General features: G+C 36.9%; 1 protein-coding gene across 1 annotated transcript in view; it reads left to right on the top strand.

Moving 5' to 3' along the window:
* SBF2 (SET binding factor 2) overlaps positions 1 to 23,916 on the top strand; it is a 196,144-nt gene that overhangs the window by 100,997 nt on the left and 71,231 nt on the right. Inside the window, exons 7-13 of the mRNA XM_054390637.1 lie at positions 15,108 to 15,240; positions 16,492 to 16,600; positions 17,202 to 17,315; positions 18,156 to 18,233; positions 20,305 to 20,418; positions 21,976 to 22,104; positions 22,652 to 22,750. Of these exons, the coding sequence (XP_054246612.1) occupies positions 15,108 to 15,240; positions 16,492 to 16,600; positions 17,202 to 17,315; positions 18,156 to 18,233; positions 20,305 to 20,418; positions 21,976 to 22,104; positions 22,652 to 22,750 (776 nt within the window). The remainder of the gene's footprint in view (positions 1 to 15,107; positions 15,241 to 16,491; positions 16,601 to 17,201; positions 17,316 to 18,155; positions 18,234 to 20,304; positions 20,419 to 21,975; positions 22,105 to 22,651; positions 22,751 to 23,916) is intronic.

A 23,916-nucleotide genomic window follows, 5' to 3' on the forward strand; every position in this document is an offset into this window, starting at 1 on the left:
ATAATATGGGAATAATGTGATAAAAATCAGACCTGTGGCCAGATCACAACACCTAAAAATTATATCATTAACAAGATTTAGCTGGAAAAATAATAATCATAAAGTTACTTCTAAAAGTGATCTGTGATAGCTAGAAGACTTTAAATACATTTCTATTTCTCATTGTCTGTTAGTGAGTTGGTAGGTATGTGTAACAGCTTCCAAACACAGTAGCTTTCTTCAGACTCAGAGGAGATTTTGGTTGTATTTCACTTCTTTCTCACTTTGTTAACAATACATTCTTGTGTTTCTGCTTTAAGCTCTTTTAATTTCTATAAATCCCAGCCCTACTCAACTTCCTCAGTCTGCTGGCAGTGTGGTTATACAGAACTGCCATATTCAGTCATTTGTATCTGAGACATAAACCTCCATCTCCGCAATGAGCATTTTTTATCAAAGAACCTAAGACAAAAAATTGTATTAGGGGCCTGAGTAGCAAAGTAAGAACCTAAGGTTTAAGTACCACTTTTAATGTTTGGATGTTTCAAGAACAGGTAGCATGAATGACACTACTAAGCTTCATAGAACAATTATGGAAATACGTTTTCTTGAAGAAGTAATGTTTTGCCCTGCTTTCCAAACATAATCAAATGTTTTCCTTCCTCTTCTACTTGTTTAGTCTCTTGTCTAGACTGTTTTCCTATCCCCTTATTTCTGCTGTACCATTTCATTTGTCTGTGCTTCTTTTCCTCCTTATATCTTTGATTCATTGCTCAAGTATTTTCTGTAGAACTCAGACTGACTTTTGGTGTTACAAAGAAAGTAATTTTTCCAGTGGCAAAATTGAAACCTTTGAATTTTCTGGATGAAGACATAAGGTAAGAGTACTTTTGAATTCAGGGCTGGGTAGAATAAAGATTAAATAGCTGAAACAGGGTGAAGATGAATGGTAATGCTAGGTTGAGCTAGGCTGCTTGGAAAGTTTGTCTTCATTTGTCCAACCTATGACATAACTTGGATGAAAGCGTTAACTGTCTTTATCCTTCAACCTTTCTACATATCTTGAAATCGTTTCAATCTAGAACATGTGTGTATACCATTAGGCAGTATATGAAGCCTCTAAAACAAGTACAGAGTACAAGCAGTTTCAAATGCTCCACTCTAGGATTCATAGTACTGGTGACAGGTATTTTTTTCAATGTGGTTATCCAAGTCCAACATTAAAGACTGTGACAGAGTATTATCTGTCCTTTCTGCCTGCTCACATGTTCCTAACTTTCTTTTGCACCAGAGCAGATACTCTCTGGTACTTCAGTGATTTGCTTAAAATTAATTAATACAAATAAGCAAATAAAAGTGAATGATTTTCCACATTTCCATGGTGAACACCGACAGTGATGATTTTTATTGGTTTAAACAGTCATGGAGCCAAAACCCGTTGCTGTTACACAGTGATAAGTCCATTCATTACAAGAAGATGGGATCATATGTTAACTGTCACACCTGTTTATAATTTTTTGGGGGGCAGACTCTCAAAGAGTACAGAAATAAAAGAAATTCCATATTTTCTTATTTTTCAGTCATTTGATTTGTTAAAACTCAATTTAAAAGATGGGTCTTTAAATATACATACTTTTTTTAATATAGTGAATATACTAAACTTGTGTGTTCAAAAATTAATTTGAAGGGAAGATATTACTTAATGCTGTTGTAATTTATTTTCTAATGAAAGTATGCTACTCCATTGCTGTTTGGGAGAAGATACTTGTGCATGCAGAGGAATTTTAAACTGACAGACTTGCACTTTACAATTTTGGTTAGCTCACTAGCACCCACATTTTTAAAATGGTTATATAGTTCAGTGTATGTTTTGTTCTTGGGATACTTGAAGTCTCTGCTTAGGCAGATGAGTTCAGCAGGCTCTGTTCATGGTTCTTAGTTGTGTTTCCTTTGAGAACTGATTTCAGGGCCCTGGTACAGTTGTGCAACCATGGCTCAGAGTGTTGACGAAAGGTGTATGAAGGATTGCAAGGAGGAGCCTGTTGACCTCATCGCTTGGGTGCTGCACTTAAGCTCAGGCCGTGCCCTTGGTCCTTACTTGAGCCATGTTGTATCAATGCTTGTGCCTAGCACCATACTTCTGTAACCCAGATCTTAAGCCATGGATGTGGCAAATCCTGGCTTGATCTCAGGTCTTCATCATGACTTGCCTGCTGATCACTGTGACTGACGTGGCTGCCGTTGCTGGACCTGATACTGACCCTGCCATGCTGACTTCCTGGCTTGAACTCAGACTTTCCTCATCGACGTGTATTTATCTTGCCTCTTGGATGAACTTAGCTGCTGTCAGCAGACCTACCTAATTGGTATTTCTCTGGGTTCTGTGGGATTCCATCACTTGTTGGTGAGGGCTTTGCCCTTTCCCACTTTGTTTCCATACTTGGCACCTGCCTTGCCTTCTGTTTTATATCAGTGTGTCATTGCTGGTCCCTGGCAGCTGGTGGCTCTTCAAATTTACCTTCTAAAAGCCTTGAGAAATATGTTTTTTATATTAGTTCTTTACTGTAGGTTTTGATCTCTTTGTTGGTAAAAATCAAGCTCTGCAGGAGGTGTAGTCATCCACCAGTAGCTGCTTGGTATAGTTTGATCCTGAGGAAGAGATCTTTCTTGATCTTAAAGTACACACAGTGGTCAGGCTCCTAGCTTTCTGCAGTACAGCTGGCTTCATCTGTTAACGTTTCCAACATTTTATTGCTTCCCAACACACTACCTCAGAAATTATGATGTGAACTACTGGAGCACAATTGTTTATCTATCATAAAGATAAAGATCCCACAGTTCAGCAACTGTTGACCTGTGGAGAATGCAGAGAAATGATCTGGTGGAGATCATGTATTACTTTTTGTTTCAGTTCTATGTTAAAAAAAGAAAAAAAATAAATCACTGTGCTGAGTCAGACCTCAACACCAGTAGGTAGTAGAAAAGTTGAAGTGTGAGATATTTCGTGTTGCTGAAGAGGAGGAAGATCTTGTCTTCTGTCACAATTTAGAGTGAAAATTAGTGGACACACGTACACCAAAAGTATGCAATATTATCAGAACTGTCAAAGCTGAGTAATTTACAAGGCAGTTACCCTATGCAGAGGAGAGACTGAAAAGTTTAGTGGAGTATCATATGTAGATTAAGAGCAAGAGCACTTAAATGTTTGGAAATGAGCACACTCTCATGCAAGATCATATGTAAGGGAGGGCTGAAGTAGCAAGGTGGGTGTTTTCCAGAATAATTGGATCCAAATATCATTTGGATCCAATTTCTTGCAGGATGCAAATATTTTGCCTTTCCCAGAAACACTTTTTTCAGTCTTGTGCTTGCCTATACTGGTTTCAATGTCTGTTCTCAGTGACCCTGGAATTTGACTTTCTTATGGCTGAGCTAGTGTAAACTACCTTGTTGCTTCTTCAGAGACAATCTTTATTTAAACTTTTGCTGTTGCTGGTTTTTAGCTTTTAGTTAGTTGAGCAGGGGATTACAGACACATGGACTACACACTGTTTGAGACAGAGCCCAACTGTGTTAAATGTTTCACTTTCAGGACTATTAATGGAACTACTTGGATACTTATATAATCCTTCAGTTTCAGAAGACAGTGAAGTGCAACATACACTAAATCAGTACTGACTTAATTGCAAATCAAAGGATACATGTTGGTTAGTGCCATGATACAGGAATGTCACTTGCCTCTAGTTTGCTTTTCCAGTAATATAGGCATGCTTTCTGAACAATGTTAGGTTTTTCTGCTGTATTTAATCCTTTTATTTTGCTCCATATCATAGACCATATGTATTACCATTTGCTGCTTTTTGTCTCTTATTGTTCAGTGACAGGAGTTTCTGATTAAGCTACAGAAAATACTAAGCATCAAGAACAAACTCATATAAAAAGATCACAAATCATGGACATAAAAAGATTATTTTTTACCATAGGAGGAGAAATATTCTGAAACACCTTCTGTTTTGAGTAGTATTGACAAGAAGTATCATTATGTTTAAGATGAAGCTTGATCTATTTGGGATTGTCTGAAACAGTTATGATGGCAAAAATCTGGACTCTTCCACTGTTTATCAACCCTTCAGTTCCATGTTTCTAAATCCAGGATACATTAAAATACCCAGAATTTTTGTGTTTGACTACATTTGACACTTTGAGGAATGTTTTCTGTAATGCAGTAGTTTCTCATTTTAATTCTAGTTTAGTGGAGATATAATGTTCAGCTTCTCATGTAATGCACTTCATGCCAGCAAATGACTATATTGAATTACTGTATAAATGGGAAAAGACATTCCTGATAAATATATATGTGTATTTGTATGGCTGGGAAACATTATGAAAGGGTCACTGCACAGTCAGCAAGTGAGCTGGCTTCAGCTTGTTGACTAAGAAAATCCTAGTGCCTTCAACATAGATCAAGGACTATTTATATTTTAATACTTCATATGTTCAGAAATATTGTAAGGGCAGCTAATCGATAAGAAATACAATCTGCACTACTTATGAAGTGACCCAATACCACCTTTTCAGTATAGTAATGCCTGCAACTGGGTATACTATACTAACCATCACTGCAATGTCCCTTCCACAGCTCATGTTTGTTATGAGACTTCAATGATATCAACCAGAACGTAGTTTACATCTGTCAGGTTGTCTACAACGTTTTTACCCAACTCAGTTTCTTTTCTTACCATGGGATGTCATGTATTGTGTGATGGGATACCCTTTGTTGGAATTTAGCAGCATGTGTCACTGAATTAAATTGTTTTATTCAAGTATGCAGTCAAGATACTTCTAATCACTCTTTGATCTTAATAAACAGTGTATTCTCTAGCCTTTGGAACCTGGCACCATATGTTGCATGAGGGGATGTTGCTGGCTTATATTGTACTTTCAGTTTAAATCTCAGTGGCCACTGAGCTGTGATTAGCTCCATAACCCAGCAAAAGAGAATTTGCCATTTAAGCTTTCCAAGGAGATTTGTGTAGTCTGTCAGAGAACAAATAGATCACCAAGGGATTTGATATGCCATTTAGTCCTAAGGGGCCCTTACTGCTGCAACAGCCGAACAAAAAGTAAATAGTCTTTTAAATGCTGCTGGAAATAAAGGGATATTGCAACTGTGAATTTTGCATGGGAACTCTTCTGCACTCCCAAGTAACTGAGCCTAGTGGACAATCACTGAGACTTCATTTTCCCAGCAGCATAAACTGCCAGGCAGCTGATCCCATTTGTGAATGTCCATTTCCAGTTTGAGTCCTGCCCCATCTGTTCAGGAGTGGTGCTTGGCTGAGCATGGATGCATGCTAAGCTATCTTTATCTCACCAAGTTAACAGAAAATTTTTGAGAGTGTTAGGAGGGAAAGTCACTTCTTCTGTCAGCAGTCTCTGTTTTGGTGCTGTTGAATCAGTTCAATAGGCAAGTGCTACCATGAGAACAGATCCATACCTCTTCCAGCCTTACCTAGCTCTTGTGAGCTTTAATGCAGTTGTAGAGAAAAGCAGCAGCAGGTGGGTGGGATGAGACCATATCTTTCGATAACAGCCATTAGAGCAGCTGCTTACAGTTGGGTCATGTCAGACTGTTCCTGCAGTAAGTGCTCCTGCAGTACGTACACATCTGTTCAGCATGTGTGGATATGCTGAACATTCTGTCATCTACTGGTGTAATGCTGATGCTGTGATCTCAGTAGACACAATTCTGAAAGGTGTTGGGAGTCAGTGAACAATATTCCTTGCACTGTTCACTGTTTTGCAGAATAACGCAACACACAAAATGAATGCTTGCTTTTTATCCAGTCTGACCATGTATTCCTAATGCCTCTTTTAAGGAGTCAATATGCAGTAGTTAACTTTTCTGAGATATAGAATTTTCTTAAAATTATCTGACATATATTACTGTTAAAGAAACTTGAAGCTGTGTATTTTGTAAACGGCTGTAGTGAATGAGGTTTTTTTTAAAGAAACTTTTCAAATAAGATAAAAAATAGTAAGATTGTATATTACTGTTGACGTGTCTAACAGTGAGGTGAATTTTATATTTAAACTAAATGACCATTTCTTTGGGATACTTGAGAGTAATTTTCTGTTTGTAGTAGGACTTCAGAAAACACCTCTAAGGAGAGCGAAAACAAATTACTGTTTTCCAGAGATGAGCAAAATGTAAACTCCAAAAAGTAAATGTCTAACAAACAGACAAATTTCAAAAAGGCAAAACTTACCTTTGCTTATAGAAAATACTGAAGCAGATCTTACTCAGAACAGATTATTTTGCCTTCTACTTTTTTTTCCTACGAATGCAGAAATAGCTTTTGCCATAGTTCTGAAACAAACCTGGTAACAGTTAAATCATACCATCTTGTAAACCTGTAAATTGCAAAACTTCAGTGTTAATACTTGTGCTGAGAAGAAAGGAAAAACAATTCTGTAGAAATTTCTTTCCATATATTTATTCTTGTAAAATCGTGTTTAAAGTCTTACCTCTCATTAGGTTTGGTAAGGCAAAGTGTAAGGTCCTGCACCTAGGTCAGGGTAATCCTAGATATCAATACAAGGTGGAGGATGATAAAATTGAGAGCAGCTCCGCAGAAAAGGACTTGGGAGTTCTAGTGAATGAGAAGCTGAATGTGAGCCAGCAATGTGCACTTGCAGCCCAGAAGGCCAACGACATCCTAGACCACATCAAAAGAAGCATGGCTAGCAGGTCAAAAGAGGTCATTCTGCCACTTTGCTCTGGTAAGACCTCATCTGGAGTACTGTGTCCAGCTCTGGAGCCCTTACATGGACCTGATGGAGTGGGTCTGGAGGAGGGCCATGAAAATGATCAGGAGGCTGGAGCACCTCTCCTATGAAGACAGGCTGAGGGAGGTGGGGTTGTTCAGCCTGAAGAAAATGCTCTGGGGAGACCTGATAGCAGCCTTCCAGTACCTGAAGGGGACCTACAATAAAGCTGAAGAGGAACTGTTTCCAAAGGCCTGTAGTGACGGGATGAGGGGCAATGAATTTAAATTAGAGAAGAGTAGATTTAGATTGGATGTTAGGCACAAGTTCTTTACCATGATGATGGTAGAACACTGGGAACAGGTTCCCCAGGGAGGTAGTTGAGGCCCCCTCCCTGGAAATCATCAAAGTGAGGATCAACAGCGCTCTGAGCAACCTGCCTTTATAGAGGATGTCCCTACTCATTGCTAGGGGAATTGAACTAGATGACTTTCGGAGGTCACTTCCAACCCAAACCGTTCTGTAATTCTCTTTAGTTGCAGTGCTTCTATTTAGATGAGGTATGACTATCTCAGAAGGTCAGGAAAGCCTCAGACTATTTCACAAAGAACTAATTTTTAAAGATTGCTAAGTGTTTTGCAGAGAATCCAAGTACAGTCCTTTGGGAAAATAAAGCATCGTTTGAATTTTTTCATGGTTACTGTGTTCGAATTTCCTCAATTGAATATTCGTGGGTTTATGCTCCATGAATGTCGACCAACAGTGGCTGAAGATAGCTCTTAGCAGAGTATCCTGATCAGCCATCTCTGTTCTTGTCTTTGCATTTATTTGATTACATTAATATAATGTTTCTGTAGTTGTGTCCCTTGAGAGACTTTGTCGTCCTTAGACAGGAAACAGATACATTTGCAGTTTCTCCTGTATCCTTGACCATTTTTCCTGTGTACACTTCAAGAAGGACAATACTCTTCTCGTTCTTAAGTATTTTCTTTCTAAGGAGCATAATGGTATTACTATTATTCTGCATTGCTTTCTTAAAAGACATTTTTTTGCTTTGAGTGAATCCAGTCAACTTACGAGTATCCATTTGCTCCATCAGAATTTAATTTGCATTATTTCTACTAAGAATATTTTGCAATCCATTACGCATGTCTGTCTTTTCCGTATGTCTTTGTCATATTGCAGCTACACATAGTTTTGTGTGTTGAATTCTTCATTTTGCCTGTCTGCTTTATTTTTAGCCAAGTGAAATACTTGCTTTTAAAATTTGATGTAAATGAATAAGCTGTGTATTTATCTAATAGTAGTTATTGTAGTTTGATTCAGATCAGTTGAGACTTGCTGTTTTGTGTGTAGCCGCAAAGATGATAAAAATATCCACCATCAAGCTAAAAAGTAATTTTTATGTGCTTCTTGTGTTGGTCAAAGTGGAATGAACTGACTTCATGCTTTCAGTATTTATGGTTTTCACATATAAGTGCCTATAAGTAAATAAAGATAAAGGTGTCAAGATGAGGTTCTGTGATATGCTGGTATCTCTAAGTGGACATGACTGTACCTGGTTTCTGATGCTACCTGTGTTTCGTGTGTAAGTCTCATAAAAAGGCTGCCATTATTGTGTAAATGTTGTTCAGGCTTTATTCCCAGACAGTTAATGGATTGTTGAGGTATAGAATGATGGGATAAATACAATGACTGCATTTTGGTGTGCCACTTCCTATTTGATTTGTTGCTTTGGAAATCTGCATAGAAGCTAATTAACAATAGTTTCTAAGAAGTCACGGTTGTAACTTTGCTTTCTATTCATCTTGCCATGGCTTTGAATCTGTGCTTAGAAAACTCAATACTTCCTTGTTGTAATAGTTTTCCTGATTTCTAATGTGAAATTGTAAAAAACGATTGGGTCGTTGGAAAAATCTTTAATGCTCTTTCTGAAGTTTAAATTGCCTGGTGGTGGCTGAACAGAAATCCTCCTCTACTTTCAGATAGTTTACCATGTATGAATTGATTTGCAGAGATGTCAAATTGCAGTATCTATTTTTTATTACCTAAGTCAGCAATTGCAAATAATTTCTTCTTCACATCAAATTACGATTTTAGATTTGCTATCACAATAAAGAAAGTTAATTTTGGCTAATCGAACTGGTGTTAATACTTATTTTTCCATTGTATCTTCTGGTATATGTGGGAGAGGTGGTTTCACAGAATACAAACAATAAATCAATGTTTCTTAAAAAGGCAGTTCCAAAGAAGGAAAGTTACCTATAAAAATGCCTCCCAACCCTACATAGGCAGCATTTCAGTTCATCAGTGGCAGTTCACCAAAAATTCTTGAGTTTTGGTTAGTATGGACCAGTGAGCCTTATACAGAATTTCTGTATACAGATACTAATTTTGTACAGGATTACAGTGTATTGCTGGAATACTGCATACTTATGGGATAAATATTCAAGTCAAATAGCTTCTTATTTTATGTATCTTACTGGCTAACTAAGTAGAAGTCAAGATGTGAAAATAAATCATATTTCAGGAAAATAGACTATTACTCTAAATGTTGGTGCCTATGTATATACAGAGACAGTAAAAGAACAAAAACTTCTGTTTTCATCTGATAGTTGACAGTTCAATATTAACAATACTGCTCACCACCCTCCCTGCAGGAGAAAAAATGTAATCTCTCATTTGATTCATGTGAAGATTATCGTCCCCATAACAGCTCTGAATTTAATTTTACATGTAAAACCTACTTTGACATTTGCTTGGCATTATTTTTTACTGGAATTTGGTTTTGGTGCGTGTTCAGAAAAACAAAAAGCCCAACCAAAATCCACCGTTTAAAATCAAGTAACTAAATGCACTTTTAGTATGACCTATTAAGCTTATCTGTGTGAGCCAGACATAAAAACTCAGTTGTAAACCTACAGTTGGTAATAGAAGTTAAGTTTATATAATTTGAAGTCCTTGCTTTCATGTCAGTTTGGCATTTACCTCCCTGCTATGTAAGTACTTTCTATATATGAAGCCATTATTTGTCTGTTTTACTGAGAAAACTCAGGCAATTCACTCATAAATCCTGAGCATATCAGTCTCAGTTTTGTATACGTATAGCTTTAAAACTGTGCATATGAAATGGTATTGCACTTACCTTTTCAGGGATGGAGACCTTATTGTCTAAATATTTTATTATTAGTTGTCTTTAGCTGTATTATTGATTCTTGGAAAAAAAAAGAGTAATTGCTGATCATGTTCATCCAGTGTATTGGCAGAGTTGTGTTTGAAGGCTCAAGAAATTCCGAGAGCTCATGCTGCTCCTTTAAGTAGGCTTGCAGAGGGATTTAATTAAATTGGTAATGATGAAGTGTTAACAACATGCAAATGACAGGCATCACTGTTTGTCTTCCTAAGTAAATCATACACAGTGCTTAATCCCCGTTTCCTTGTGCCTGTGTAATTTCGGGTTTGGATGGCAACCATCTGCTTGACAGAATACAGTTGATACTGTTAGGTTTTGTGGGAGCAATAGTGGTAGGAATGTTTATCCATCAGCTGAAGAGTTCTTTTATATATAGGTATACACACACACTCATTTTCACAGTCTCTTCGGTATGCTGTTTAATGATCAGTTGGCTTTTAAGGCATTCTTTATCTCTTCTCACCCTCTCTAAAGGCTGGTTTGTGGAGAAGTCTTCATTGTGCCTTGCTTTTACAAAGAACATGCAATATTCATGGTTTAGATACTGAACTGCCCTTGCTTCAGTTCTAAAACATGAAAGTTTACCTCTAAAAATGTGTTTTGATTTCAGTACTCTTAATACCCATGTTTGCTTCTGTGTGCCCAGAAATCAGCACAAGCACTTTTCTTTATGAAATGTTCAACTCTTTGAGGGAGTCTTAGCTGAGGGCTCTGTGCTTCCTCCTTCGTTTGACAAAAAGACCAAATAAGTTAATCTCTTGGGATACTTACGTGACTCATATTCTCTGTTACTCAGCCAGAAAGCAGGTTAAATTAACCCTTACAAAACTCTGCTGGCACTGCTCAGTTGTTCCCTATTCGTGAGCAGTGCAGTCCTACTCTAGGAACAGAACTGCATACTTTTCTAAAGGTGAATTGATCCAGAACTGAGTAAGAGGAATTCTTGGAGTTTACCTGTGTGCAGTTTATTGGAGAGTCTATTTTTGCATAGACGAATGCAATTTGCTAAGGATTACTTATATGGGTGTCTGAGTACCTTTGTTGCCTTTTCATTAGTTAAGATGTGTTTTGTTCATTATCAGTGCTTTGTAGCTACATCTAAAAATAAAAATGAAAAGAGTTCTGTTTTTCTCTACTTTTTCCCTGGTTATCTTTAGAGCTTGACACTGCCTGGCACAGGACTCTCCATTAGCCTTTCAGAAAGGCTTTTCAGTCTTTTTTGACCCATTTCCTGGATTAGTCTGGCTAAATTATGGATTATTTTGTCTCTTAATCTTTTTCTTGTGTCCACTAATTGGAGAATGGCATATTGGTATAATAATGTATTCAACTAGTTGAGTTTCCAAATCTGTGTTTATAACTTTTGGCAAAGGTCTGAAGAAGTTAGTGATAATATTTTGATTTCATGCAATATAGAGGACAGTTAATAATTTGTCAAGTACACATTGTGTTTGAGGTTTTTTTTTAATCATGCCTAAATAAATACTTAAATTCTAGAACAACAGGAAGCAGGAGAATGATACATTTGTTGATGTAGGATGTCAGATAATTTAGTACAAATTACAGATTCTTTAAATACTTGAAAACAGCGAAGGTCAGGAAGCCTCCATTCAAAAATTTCCAGCATATGTATAATATTTTACAGGATGTCTGTCTGTAGATGGCAAAAGAGTAATCTGTAAAAATCAACTTGTTTGTTGTTTTTCATGTTGTCTATTTATGCCCTGACAAATTAGCATCGGATGTAGCGTGGAGTCTGAAGACCAGTGCACGGTTCAAGGTTACAGACAGACACGATTGTGTCTTGTGGCATGAGGAAACTGTGCTCAGGCTATTATTTGGAACTGGTGGGTTTTTTTGGGGTTGTTTTTCATTTTAGTAAACAACATTCAAGACCTTGAAACACCACCTTGGTGGCTTAGTCAATTCCATGAGTAGTTTACAAAAGGAGAGTAATGAAAAACCTTAGTATTTACAGTCCACTTGATTCTCTCAGATGAAATTTTCCTTCACAGTCATTATATTGCTGATATTCCTGGAAATATATATTTCAAAGTATGTGTGCAGCAATAATTTTGTGGTTAGTGGCTATCATCTTGGACATAAGAAAATTCCAGATTAGTTTTCTTTATTGTACACTTGGTTTATATTTTTGCATTGTATATAGAATATTAAATTTCAAAAAAGGAAGAAGGAGACAGAGAAAAGGAAAGCAACTGGTGCCAAAGAAGCTGTCTGGGGTGTTTCACTCAGTGGAAATGTAGTGAACATCTAAAACACGAAGTAGTGGAATGTAATAAAAATCTATTTGCAGTAGATATTCTTCTATATGGCATCAAGCCCATATATGGGAGATAGTTGCTAAAAATACTCATCTGAAACATCAGACTGTGTTGATGCTGAGTAAACTACAAACAGAAATGTTTTTGTGGAGGGCAAACTGAGTAGTCCCTTTGTCCTCCAATAAAACTGTGGGAGGAAGGTAGAACTTGTGAACCATGTGCTTACTGTAGTTGAGTTCAGGTGATAAACCTGTTGTTGTGCTGGTTTTTTTCCCCCCTTGAGTTTTATAAAGACCTTACAGTGGTGAAGATAAAAAATCATACAGGTTAATGCTATATATGAACATGAACATTACGTCTTGTAACTGTACACTTGTGTATCATTTTAGTAGTCCCCAGGGGACTGTGGTCTTGTGCTTTACAGCCAGCGTGTTCTCAATTTTTTTAACAGAACCAAGAAATCAATGTACTTGTAATATTTTGTCTTGGCTTTGTAGGCATGTACAACAGTAGAAAGAGTGGTTTATGAACATCTCTTTAGAAGGACAGTGTTCAAATACTATGAAGTATTTGCCAGTGTCCTCCTTACACATAAGCAAAATCTTGGTTTCCACCACATTTGTATGTTTTGTTAGTAAAATTGTTATGGGTTTATGTGCTCATTTATTATGCACTATTGAGGAGAGTGTATTATTTTGATATCTCTGAGGAAGACTGTATTCAGAAGGTATTTCAAGTGAAAAATGCTAATACTGGATAAGTTTTAGGACTTTCAAAGCTATTAGAATGAAGATACTCCTACTAGACTCTTGGAGCATCGTAAGCTACAGCAAGAGACTGTCATGTATCTAGAAAGGGGTGGGTTTTTATATAGCTTGATTTCAATTGAATACTTCAAGCAAAGAACTGGTTTAATTCAGAGTTTAAAGTCAATAATATCCAGAAAATATTTTAGAGCTGTTATCTCTCAGCCTAGGTCGCAGTTTTAAAATGTGCTGAACAGAAAACCATCTCTTTCAAGAATCTTTAGTTATAGATATTTTGATCACAACAGGAGTTTCCTTAGAGAATTCAGTTCTGCCAAATGTTGTGAATATTTGTGATTTTTTTAGGTATTATTTTCTTCAGTAATGCCTGCCAGAATGTTATAGGTTTATAGAGGATTATTTGATACTTTTTGTATAAGACTATAAGGAAAAAGTGTTGATTTGGGGAAAAAAAAAAGCAAACAAACCAAACCCAACATTCCTAAGTGTCTTAGTAAGACATTTGGGGTGGAATAAAATGGTATACAAAGCCCACTTAGCTTGAGAACAAAAACTATACTCCAAATCAAGCTTTAAAACCTTCTGGGAAAGAAACAAGGACAATTTTGTATAGAAAGGGCAATTTTGGATAAAAAGGGCAATTCGTGTTTCTAATTTCTTACTAAGTTTGTTAAACAAGCATCAGTTTCTAACTTTCTGTTTAAATACATACATACCCTTGTACATACACAAGAAAGGACACTATTTCAAATTAGCTTCTAAACATTCACTGCTAATCTAGTTCAATTATTTTTTTAAAAACACTATCCTTATATTGTATATTACAAAGCAGTTTGTTTTAGACTAGCACAATATTAATTGTGCCACTGAAAACAATAGCAAATACTTGCAACAGTAACTCAGCATTATAACAAAGCCTTATGTCCTTGAGTCCTCTCGAGTCTTTGATTTTATGAGACTGTCCTCGGGGTTCTTGGAGAATGGAATTTGAAAGCACAAGCTGTTACGCTACTGTTCGACTTGTTCATCATAAAAATTTAAGTCTTTTCTCAACAGCCCTCTCAAAATTCTCATCCATTTATATTTATGAAACAAGCTCCATCCAGCAAAGTGAATTTGCATACAGTATCATAGAAAAAAATATTGTCAAAACATATAACAAAAATTACTTGGGCAAAACAAAGTGTTAATCATCTTATGAATATAGAGGTGTTCAGTAGTCACACTTCTTAGTGGGAAGATTATTTCAAGATAAGCAGTAGCTTTCTAAGGGTAATGCTGGCTGTCTCACTGATAACACAAGCTATGCCCTCAGGGAAACATCATACATTCCAGCATATTTCAGGAAATTTCATAAATTTCAGCATATCTAGCATATCTCAGACATGTCTGCTCCTCAGGATGGGACTTTGTTTCAAAGGAAGTGTATTTTTGGTTTTCCCTGAAAGCACATGGCTTTGTCTCCTAGGTGAATTACACTGTCTTTGTCATGAACCATCATCTGGTTCATGAGTCTCACCCTAAATCTAGTGGGGCTTGTTTAAACAGTCAGCTCTTCTTCAACATATCCTTTGAACGACATGCACACTGTTACTGGATTTTTAAAGCTCATGACTCCTAGAATGCTCTCCATGGATTCAAAGTACGAATGCATTTATTAGGAAGCCTTTGTCATTTTCTTTTCAGATCAACAGTATGATTGTACGGGGTTTTCCTGGTGCAAGTACATAAATGTTTAGATGTTAAGTCTTGGATCAGTGACCAGAATTGAATTCTAGATACACAGAAGACTATGCAGAAGATACACATAGTACTTTTTGAAGTAATTATTTAACATTGCTGGAATTTGTGCTGAGAAGAGGGAATCCTTGAAAGTGGTATTGAAAGAGAGCTGTGGTATGTTATATTTGAAGTACATTCAGATAGCATTTTAGCAAGCGGAAAAATAGAAAGGAAGATGACCTTGTTAAATAAAAGGTAGAAAAACTTAGGGCTTGACACACTATGCATTTATCATATCCTTTTTGACAAGTCCTCCTGAAAATGCTGCATTTTGTTGTCATTTTGATTTTTCTTCTAGCACATTGTCATGTTTTTTTATTTTGTTTTGCTTTTAAGGAATCCAAAATGTGCTCAGCTTATTCTGTGCTGTGCTTACAGAAAATAAGGTTCTCTTTCATTCAGCAAGTTTTCAGAGGCTCAGTGATGCCTGTAGGGCACTGGAGTCTCTGATGTTTCCCCTCAAATACAGGTGAGTTGAGTTTTCTTCGAACTCTGACTAAATTTACAGCTAATTTTATTACTTACATTTTCCTAAACAAAAGGAGTTGTGTTGATTTTGCTCAAATAAGCAAAGTTTTTTAAGAATACAAATACAAGTCCTAGTCTGTATACATGTTTAATAATCTGATTGCATCATGAATCATAGAATGGGTTGTTGGATTTCAGGAACTACTTGGACAGAACCCAGGACGACTTGATCTGATTCAGTTTTGACCCACCTTTGAGCATTACATTGCACTAAATGATCTCCTTGAGGCCCTTTACACCCTTAAGATCATGTAGTTATAACACCTACATTAGTTTATATCACAGTTTTAAGTCACTGACAAATGTCACCAGAGACTAAACAAACTCTCTAAAAAGTGACATCTGAATCCAGTATTTTGAAATGGAAGATGTAGTGTTAAGCTGTTTGGTTCTTCGTGGGAAGACAACATCTAATTTTGGCTCACAGGTTTCAGTAGATGCTTGTATTTTAATAGCATGCCTTTATTTAAAATATTTCAGATATGGATTTCATTTGATATAGAATAAGAAAGGAATAATTGGAAGTGAGTTCTGAGATATGTTTCTTAATGCTAAAATAATGATGAATGTAATTTTTTATTAACCTTAATTTAGATGTTGAATTCTGTTGATCAATTTAGATTCGGATTTTTGTATTGCTCTGATGGAAACACTATTTTTTTTTTTTAATGTGGTAAAGTCAAATAAACGATATCTGAAATACAGTGTGCCCTACCTAAGGGTTAGTTGTCATTTCAATATCAAAACAAAAGCTTTTATTTTAAAGATTTCTAATGTAATGATGTTTAGTAAAAGGCTGAATTGTAGGTGCCTGGACAAAAACTAGTCATGTGTTTAAATTAACGTATTGTCCATAAATTTAGTTTCCCTGGTTACCAAAAAGTTGTGGACAAATACCATGTGGATGTAACATGAATATTACAGATATATGACATACAAGAGTCTCTTATTTTGAAAAATACACTTGTTTACACTAAATTGGGCACTGTATAGTATAATTATTTCTGAGGTTTACATGATGAGTACATTTAACAACATGGTACTTTACAAAGACTTCTTTAATTAATACTTTCATCTTTTAAATTTTTATAGAAAATTTAATACAAAACAGGCAGAATATTTATTTATTTATTTATCCTATGTGAAAGGGTAGTCAGAAGCTTTTGTTTAATTTTATTTATTCTTTTCACAGTTATCCCTATATCCCAATTCTTCCTGCACAGCTATTGGAAGTTCTCAGCTCACCAACTCCTTTCATAATTGGTGTCCATTCTGTCTTTCGCAATGACATTCATGAGCTTGTAAGTATGTCTGCCCAGCATACTCATAGTCACAATTAATTTGTGATGTTCTGTTGCAAAGATTTTCTCTGCTGCAGAGGTGTTTATATGAATGGTTCATATGTGTTTAAAATACATTTGTAGAAAGCAAGGAGGAGAAAAAAGGGGATAGGCCATGTATTTGTCTGAGTTTGAACAATTCGCTTAGGATTTTCAAATTTGTCCTCAATTATTTTATTATATCCTTGGTTTTTAAGCATGTGCTTGGAGAAACTTAACCAAGGTTACAGAGGTGCCTAGAAACATGTAATTTTACCTGTAGTTGTCCTCACTGTATTCTTTTGCAATCAGCTTATTGAATATTTGAAATCATTGTGCACATACCTGAAACATCCAGAACCACAAATCAACTTTTGAAAGTCTGGTGTAATTTCCCTTTCTTTGGGTTGTCTTAACTTTTCATAGCTACATTCAGTAATATGTATTATTTGGAGTATTGCCTTTATCAAAAGCGTAGCATATATCAAAGTTGGTATTGTTTTGTTTATTTTGACTTATCTACAGATCATGAAATTGCAACTGTTGTGTTCGTGCTGATAATATTTTTGTTTGTCCCTTACAGTTAGATGTAATCATAGCAGACCTGGATGGAGGCACAATTAAAGTACCTGAATGTATTCATCTTTCTCAGCTGCCAGAGCCTCTGCTACATCAAACTCAAATGGCACTTTCTCTAGTATGTTTTGATACAAACCCCATTTTCAACCCTCTCATGTTGTTTTTAAAGAATGAAAAATTAATTTCAGTATTCAAATGCTTTCAAACACACTGGAAATACTAGATTTAAAACTATGATTCATGTCAATATTCCTGCTTTTAGAAGCATTTACTATCTGAAGTTAGAGTTGATATCATCAGTAACTTAATTCTAAAATGTTTTTTCACTATTCAAGTGGTGGGTAATGATATTTTCTTCCTAATAATAAGGGGGGTTTTGTTCTGTTTTGTTTTTGAATAAGAATTCAACCTCAGTATTTGAGCAACATTGTAACTATTCACTTTAGCTTCCTTGCTGTTTTTGTACTCATTTCAACTGTACATTGGCTTGAGGTTTAACAAACGAATAACCAGTTAGTCTTGGAAGTTTATTTGTGTGATGCCCTTATACCACTTTTCAATAATGATTCTACCAAAAAAACTAGGTCAGTTTGTCTTTTTAACCTTCATTGTTGTACGTTAGAATCTATCACCTTGCTTGGAGGCCTCTGAACAACTCTGATCTTAAAGAGAAGAATTTTCTGTCAATCTGCTTCAGATGAATCAACTCTAAAATCCCTAATTGTATTGACAAGCTTCATTGACTGTAATAGGAGTTTTTGATATCTAGCTGACTTATAGAAACTTGAAGCTGAGAAATTAACCCCACCTTTATTTTCATACAGTATTCATAATTTAACTCAATCTATTATTTGAGGTACTTACTATGAGTGAATATTAATTTGAGAAAGAAGAAAAAAGTAATTTCTTTCCTCAGCAAAATGAGGGGAAAAAAAATTTTGTTTAAAAAATTCTCTAGGTTTTGCATCCAGATTTGGAAACAGCAGATTATGCATTCCCTCCCCCACGAACAGCTTTATCACACTCAAAAATGCTGGTAAGATTTCTGTGTTATGTCTGAGTTTTTTAAGATGAAATTTTAGACTAACTTTCTTTTAAGAATTTCTACTTTGTTTTATTTTCCATATCCATGTTCTTTATAGTATTATTGGTGGTGTGGAGAAATACCTTTGGATTTTGCATTCTGCCCTCTTAATAGCATTCTAATAGGTTAGAAGCTTTTATAAACATATTTGTATTAATATAGAAGTACCTTGTTTTCTTTTAATATTGCTGTCTGTTGAGTTAAATCTGTGCCTCCTCTGTTTCTTAGAATGCATTATTTTACATGAGTGGACAAATTGCATTAAAATTAAGTTCTCTCTCCTTGTCCTAAACAAAAAGCACTCAAGCAAAATATTCAGAAACATTAAAAACATCATTCAAAACCTAGATTTTTAGAGTAAATATGAATAAGGATAGGAGTGGTAGCTGTCTCAGCAAAGCATAAATCACTGATTTTACAATCATCATGATCATTATTATACACTGTATGTTTGGATGTATTGGGAAAGGAGTTAGATGTTTTTTAACCATACACGGTTAAACGGCTTTAATGAACCACAACCTGAATAACACTGCATATAATTGTCTGTTGTAAAAAAAAAAACTGTAGAAAGTTTTCTACTAAAATCTAAATAATTTTGATTAAAAATAGTTGTAAAGCCGTGATAACAACCTGGTAAAGATGCTGGTGTTAACTTGTAGGAGTGTCTAGAATTGAATTTGTATTGGTAATCCAAACTGAAATCGGGCAGTTTAAGAAGGCACATGGAAGTTCTATATAGGCGTATCAGAAGATGCAAAACATGAATTGTTTTTACTTCTCTGAGATTTTGTTTTGTTACCAAAGATGGGAAATGTCATCCAGATTTGACTTTAACTGTGGCAGAATTCAGCTAAGATCTCACTTTGAACAGTGACATTATAAATTAGTGTAATTTTTTATTAAACATAGTTGTTTCTTGAAGATTTTCAAATAGTCCAAAAAGTTAGGGCATAAATATACCTAATTAAAATCCTACAGAGCGGGTTGGACACAAAGGAAATGAGAGTACCTCACAGTAAAGTGAGCTCTGACAAAACTGTGTTAAAAATAGAATAGCATTGATCATGTTCCCATGGAGAATAAATTTACCTGATTAGTTAATCTCTACTGCTTGTAATTTTTAAAGTTAGTTTGTTTAAAAAGTCATTTGAGACATGAAATCTGAGGCCATAAACCACTTTTTGGCACCTCAGGTTTTAGACATTGCTGCAGTCTAAGTACCTGAGCTAAGATGAAATAACAGGTCTGATGCGGGATTTATCAGTCTTTAGTTGTATCCAAGAAAGTTGAAGCTGTGACTGTCCTGTTTCCAAATTTTCACGTCATTTCCACATCCAGTCTTTCTCTAAGCACTCTCTTACTTAACTTAGGACTTCAAATATCTACTAGTTTAAAGTTTTAAAACTAACCCTGGATTATTTTGGCTGCAGTAGATTGCAGATGAAAACCCAACTTGGAAAAGTCCTAGACAAGTATCTGAGCAAACTTAAAGCCATCTCCTAAGCTGAAGAGCCATAGCATCACTCTGGTCAGACGTTGTTCCCCCAGCAGCAGCAGTGTCAGCTTAGGCTCCTACAGTTCCCTGCTGCCCCTGCTCACTGTAGTGACATTGCTTGTGTAGTGCTGCAGTGCCATGCTTACTTTAGGAAGTAAATCCAGACTAAACCACCCTCTTTTCTTTATTTAGTATGAGTTTTCTCTCCCTTTATGTGGTTCACCGCATGACTACTCCAACTGTTGCATTTGCATTGCCCAGGACCTGTGGGGCAAGTGTAGAAAAGAGCAGTAGGAGAGAACAAATGAGTACGTACTACATCTGTCATTGCTGTCTGCAAACAGGCTGATGAAACTGTAGCCTTGTATGAGATGGCTTCATAGGTGTACAAGAACCTCCACTTCTGTGCTGTGCTGCTGCATTGGTTGATGAGTTTATAGGTATTTCTCAGATAGCTTTATGCAAAGGGTAGAAAAGTTAAGAATACAAAAATGTTTTGACAACTTTTTCCATTGCTACTTACAGGATAAAGAGGTGCGAGCAATCTTCCTTAGGCTATTTGCGCAGCTTTTCCAAGGGTACCGCTCATGTCTTCAGCTGATCAGAATTCATGCTGAACCAGTAATTCATTTCCACAAGGTAAAAGAGGAATATTTACATACATTTCATGTTTGCTTGTGCTTGTGTCATGTTATTCCCATCAGCTTGCCTTTTAACAAGTGTTAAAATTTTAAAGAATGAAATTACCTACATATGATAAACATGCCATTTTGACATACCTTTGTATAAATGCATTTTAGTGGAACTAATTGTAGGAACAGAGATGAGCCATGAAATGAAGTTAACATCAACATTGTTGTGGTCTAGGGGGAATTCTTAATTATTTACCCTCACAACAACAACAATAAATGATATGGCAAATGGGTATTAATAAAAATAGTAACCCTTTATTAATGAAAATTGCCAAAACTCGTTGCATAGGATCGTTGTATGGTTGGAATATATATTTACAATGGGAATATGTAGTGTTAGGGCAAAATACAAACTACTCTATGCAAATAAGGAGGCAACAACTTGGAAAGAGAATGTCCCTGAGAGCAGATAGTGTTCAATCACAATGGGGGGAGGCTTGATAAGAACCTTTAAACCCAAAGGGCAATGAATTAATTACTCACAGCTAGTTTTACCCACATGGGGAATCCTGCTGCTGCTGTGTTAGCTTTGGAGTGCTCTCACAGGGCGCGGGCATGGCAGATTGCTGGCCAGGAGAGTTTGCTGTGTGGTCCCAGGCTGATCTGGCTTCAGTGGACAGCAGGCAGTTAATGACTCTTGTCGCAACGGGCGCTTGCTTGGTTTCTGGGTAAACTGAGGCACGGCACGATTCTGGTGGCAGGCTAGGCGGATCTGGCTTCTAGGCTTGTGGGTTCTCCACCTTGCATGTGTATGGCTCATGGCTTTATCCCAGGCTCTGGACCAGGCACTCAAGGCAGGGCAGGGCAACTCGAGGCAGCTTCTACGAGACAGGCCCAAGTAGGCTTGAAGCAAGGCAAGGCAAGGCTTCAGCAGGCTTGAGCAAGGCAAGGGTGACTACCAACTCACTTGTATATACAAATTGCCAGACATCAATTGGTCCAATGGGGCACTGAAGCTAACACGTAGCTGCCCAATGGAAAGGTGTTCTGCCAGGCTATACCCATAAAAGGCAGAAGCAAAGACCTTGTTTCTGGGGGAACGGTGGTCAGCTTATGTGCTCTCACCCCAGATAAACAGCTTGTTTAGCAGACAGGCAGGAGTCCTGTCCCCTTTGTTCTTTTTCCCGCATTGCCCTGTTTTCCTGAGGAAGGAGGGGAGATTTCGAAAGGGACCTTGTCTAGACATGTTAAGGCCTGTCTGGGTTTGTACTGGGCCATGTCATGGCCCTACCATGACAAACATCTAATTAAAAAAAAAACAATAATTTGAGGAATTGTTCTATTTTGTTACTTCTGAGATTTATAAAATGCCTTCATCAGACGTCCTGTTACACCACTCCTGGATTTATATATAGAAAGTTACTAGGTGATAGAAAAGGTTTAATTAGAAAGCACTACGCATTACTATAAGCTGGTGAAAATGTTTAACTACTAGTGCATAAATGCTTGGTTGCAGCTTTGATGCTGTTAAAAGACATGCACTCTTTTTCTGTATTTATTGCAGGCAGCCTTCTTGGGGCAGCGAGGCTTAATTGAGAATGACTTTCTAACCAAAGTTCTCAATGGGATGGCATTTGCTGGTTTTGTGTCAGAGAGGGGTCCTCCTTTCAGAGTTTGTGATCTTTTTGATGAGGTAAAAACTGCTTCTGTGTTCTCAAGGAAATTAAAATAGACCTGTGGTACTTCAACATGTGCAAAACAATTGAAATGAATCCTCACTGTTTGTTACATTAAGTTTACACTAATCTTCTCAATCCTTATTTTCTGCTAAGCATACATTTCAAATTTTACTTTGGTAAAATCATACCCTGTTCATACGATTGAGGTTAAACTGTTAAATAAATCATGGCAATGCTGTTCCTTCTGTCAAATTTGGAACTTCATAATATACAACATGTGCTAGTAATTTACCTATGTTATTAGAAACAATGAAAAAATGATAAATATTAAATTATGCACTAAACAATGTAAACTGGGCCATTTTTTGCTTTTAAAAATTAGGAATGTAGCGTACAAATAGAGGTTTGTATTCTGTGTATTAGTAGAATACATGAGAAATATGGATTATTGTTTTTAAAATGTTAAAGGAATGCTTTAGGTATGTAGGACTTCGTTGTAGATAGAAAGAAAATGTCAGTGTTTGGGTTTAATTGCTCAGTTTTCCTTTTTTTTTTTTAAAGTTGGTAGCCTTTGAAGTTGAAAGAATTAAAGCTGAGGAAGGCAATCCACCAAAAATGATAAAGCATGTTAGAGAACTTGCAGAACAGCTCTTCAAAAATGTAAGTTCACTATGCCTGCTGCACTTCTAGAGTTGAGAAATAGTAACATTGAAAATTCACATTTCTGAGATTGATCCAGTATCTGGAAATGGAACTGACTGCTTATGGTAGTCTTCTGCATTATGACGAAACACTGGAACTTTAACTGTCAACAGTTCTGTACATGTGAAAGAAGTTTAATGTACCACTACTGATTTACCTATTAATTACTACATGGATAGAGACATTGAGTGCACCCTCAACAAGTTTCTTGATGACACTAAGCTGTGTGGTGCAGCAGACACGTTGGAGGGAAAGGATGCTATCCAAAGAGACCTTGACAGGCTGCAGAGGTGGGCCCATGAGAATCTCATGAGGTTCAACAAGACCAAATGCAAGGTCCTACATCTGGGCTGGGGCAATCCCAAGCACTTGTACAGACCTGGCAGTGACTGGCTTGAGAACAGCCGTGAAGAAAGGGACTTGGGGGTGCTGGTGGATGAGAAGCTCAACATGAGCCACCAGTGTGCACTTGCCTCCTGGAAAGCCAATCACATCCTGGGCTGCATCAAGAGAAGCATAGCCAGCAGGTCGAGGGAGGTGATTCTTCCCCTCTGCTATGCTCTGGTGAGACCTCACCTGGAGTACTGCATCCAGTTCTGGAGCCCCTATTACAAGAAGGATCTGGAGGTATAGGAACATGTCCAGAGAGGGCCATGAGGATGATCAGAGGGCTGGAGCACCTCGCCTGTGAGGACAGACTGAAAGAGTTGGGGCTGTTCAGTCTGGAGAAGAGAAGGCTCAGAAGAGACCTTCTTGTGGCTTTCCAGTATCTTAAGGGGGCCTACAAGAAATCTGGGGAGGGACTTTTTTAGGATGTCAGGTAGTGATAGGACTAGGGGGAATGGAGCAAAACTAGAAGTGCGTAGATTCAAATTGGATGTTAGGAAGAAGTTTTACACCATGAGGGTGGTGAGACCCTGGAACAGGTTGCCCAGGGAGGTGGTAGAAGCCCTATCCCTGGAGGTTTTTGCAGCCAGGCTGGGTGTGGCTGTGAGCAACCTGATCTAGTGTGAGGTGTCCCTGTCCATGGCAGGGGGGGTTGGAACTAAATGATCCTTGAGGTCCCTTCCAACCCTAACAATTCTATGATTCTACTGCTACTTGGCATTCTGTGTTCTTGGTAT

The sequence above is a fragment of the Indicator indicator genome, chromosome 21, assembly GCF_027791375.1.
Source record: "Indicator indicator isolate 239-I01 chromosome 21, UM_Iind_1.1, whole genome shotgun sequence".
In the NCBI taxonomy this organism is placed as follows: domain Eukaryota; kingdom Metazoa; phylum Chordata; class Aves; order Piciformes; family Indicatoridae; genus Indicator; species Indicator indicator.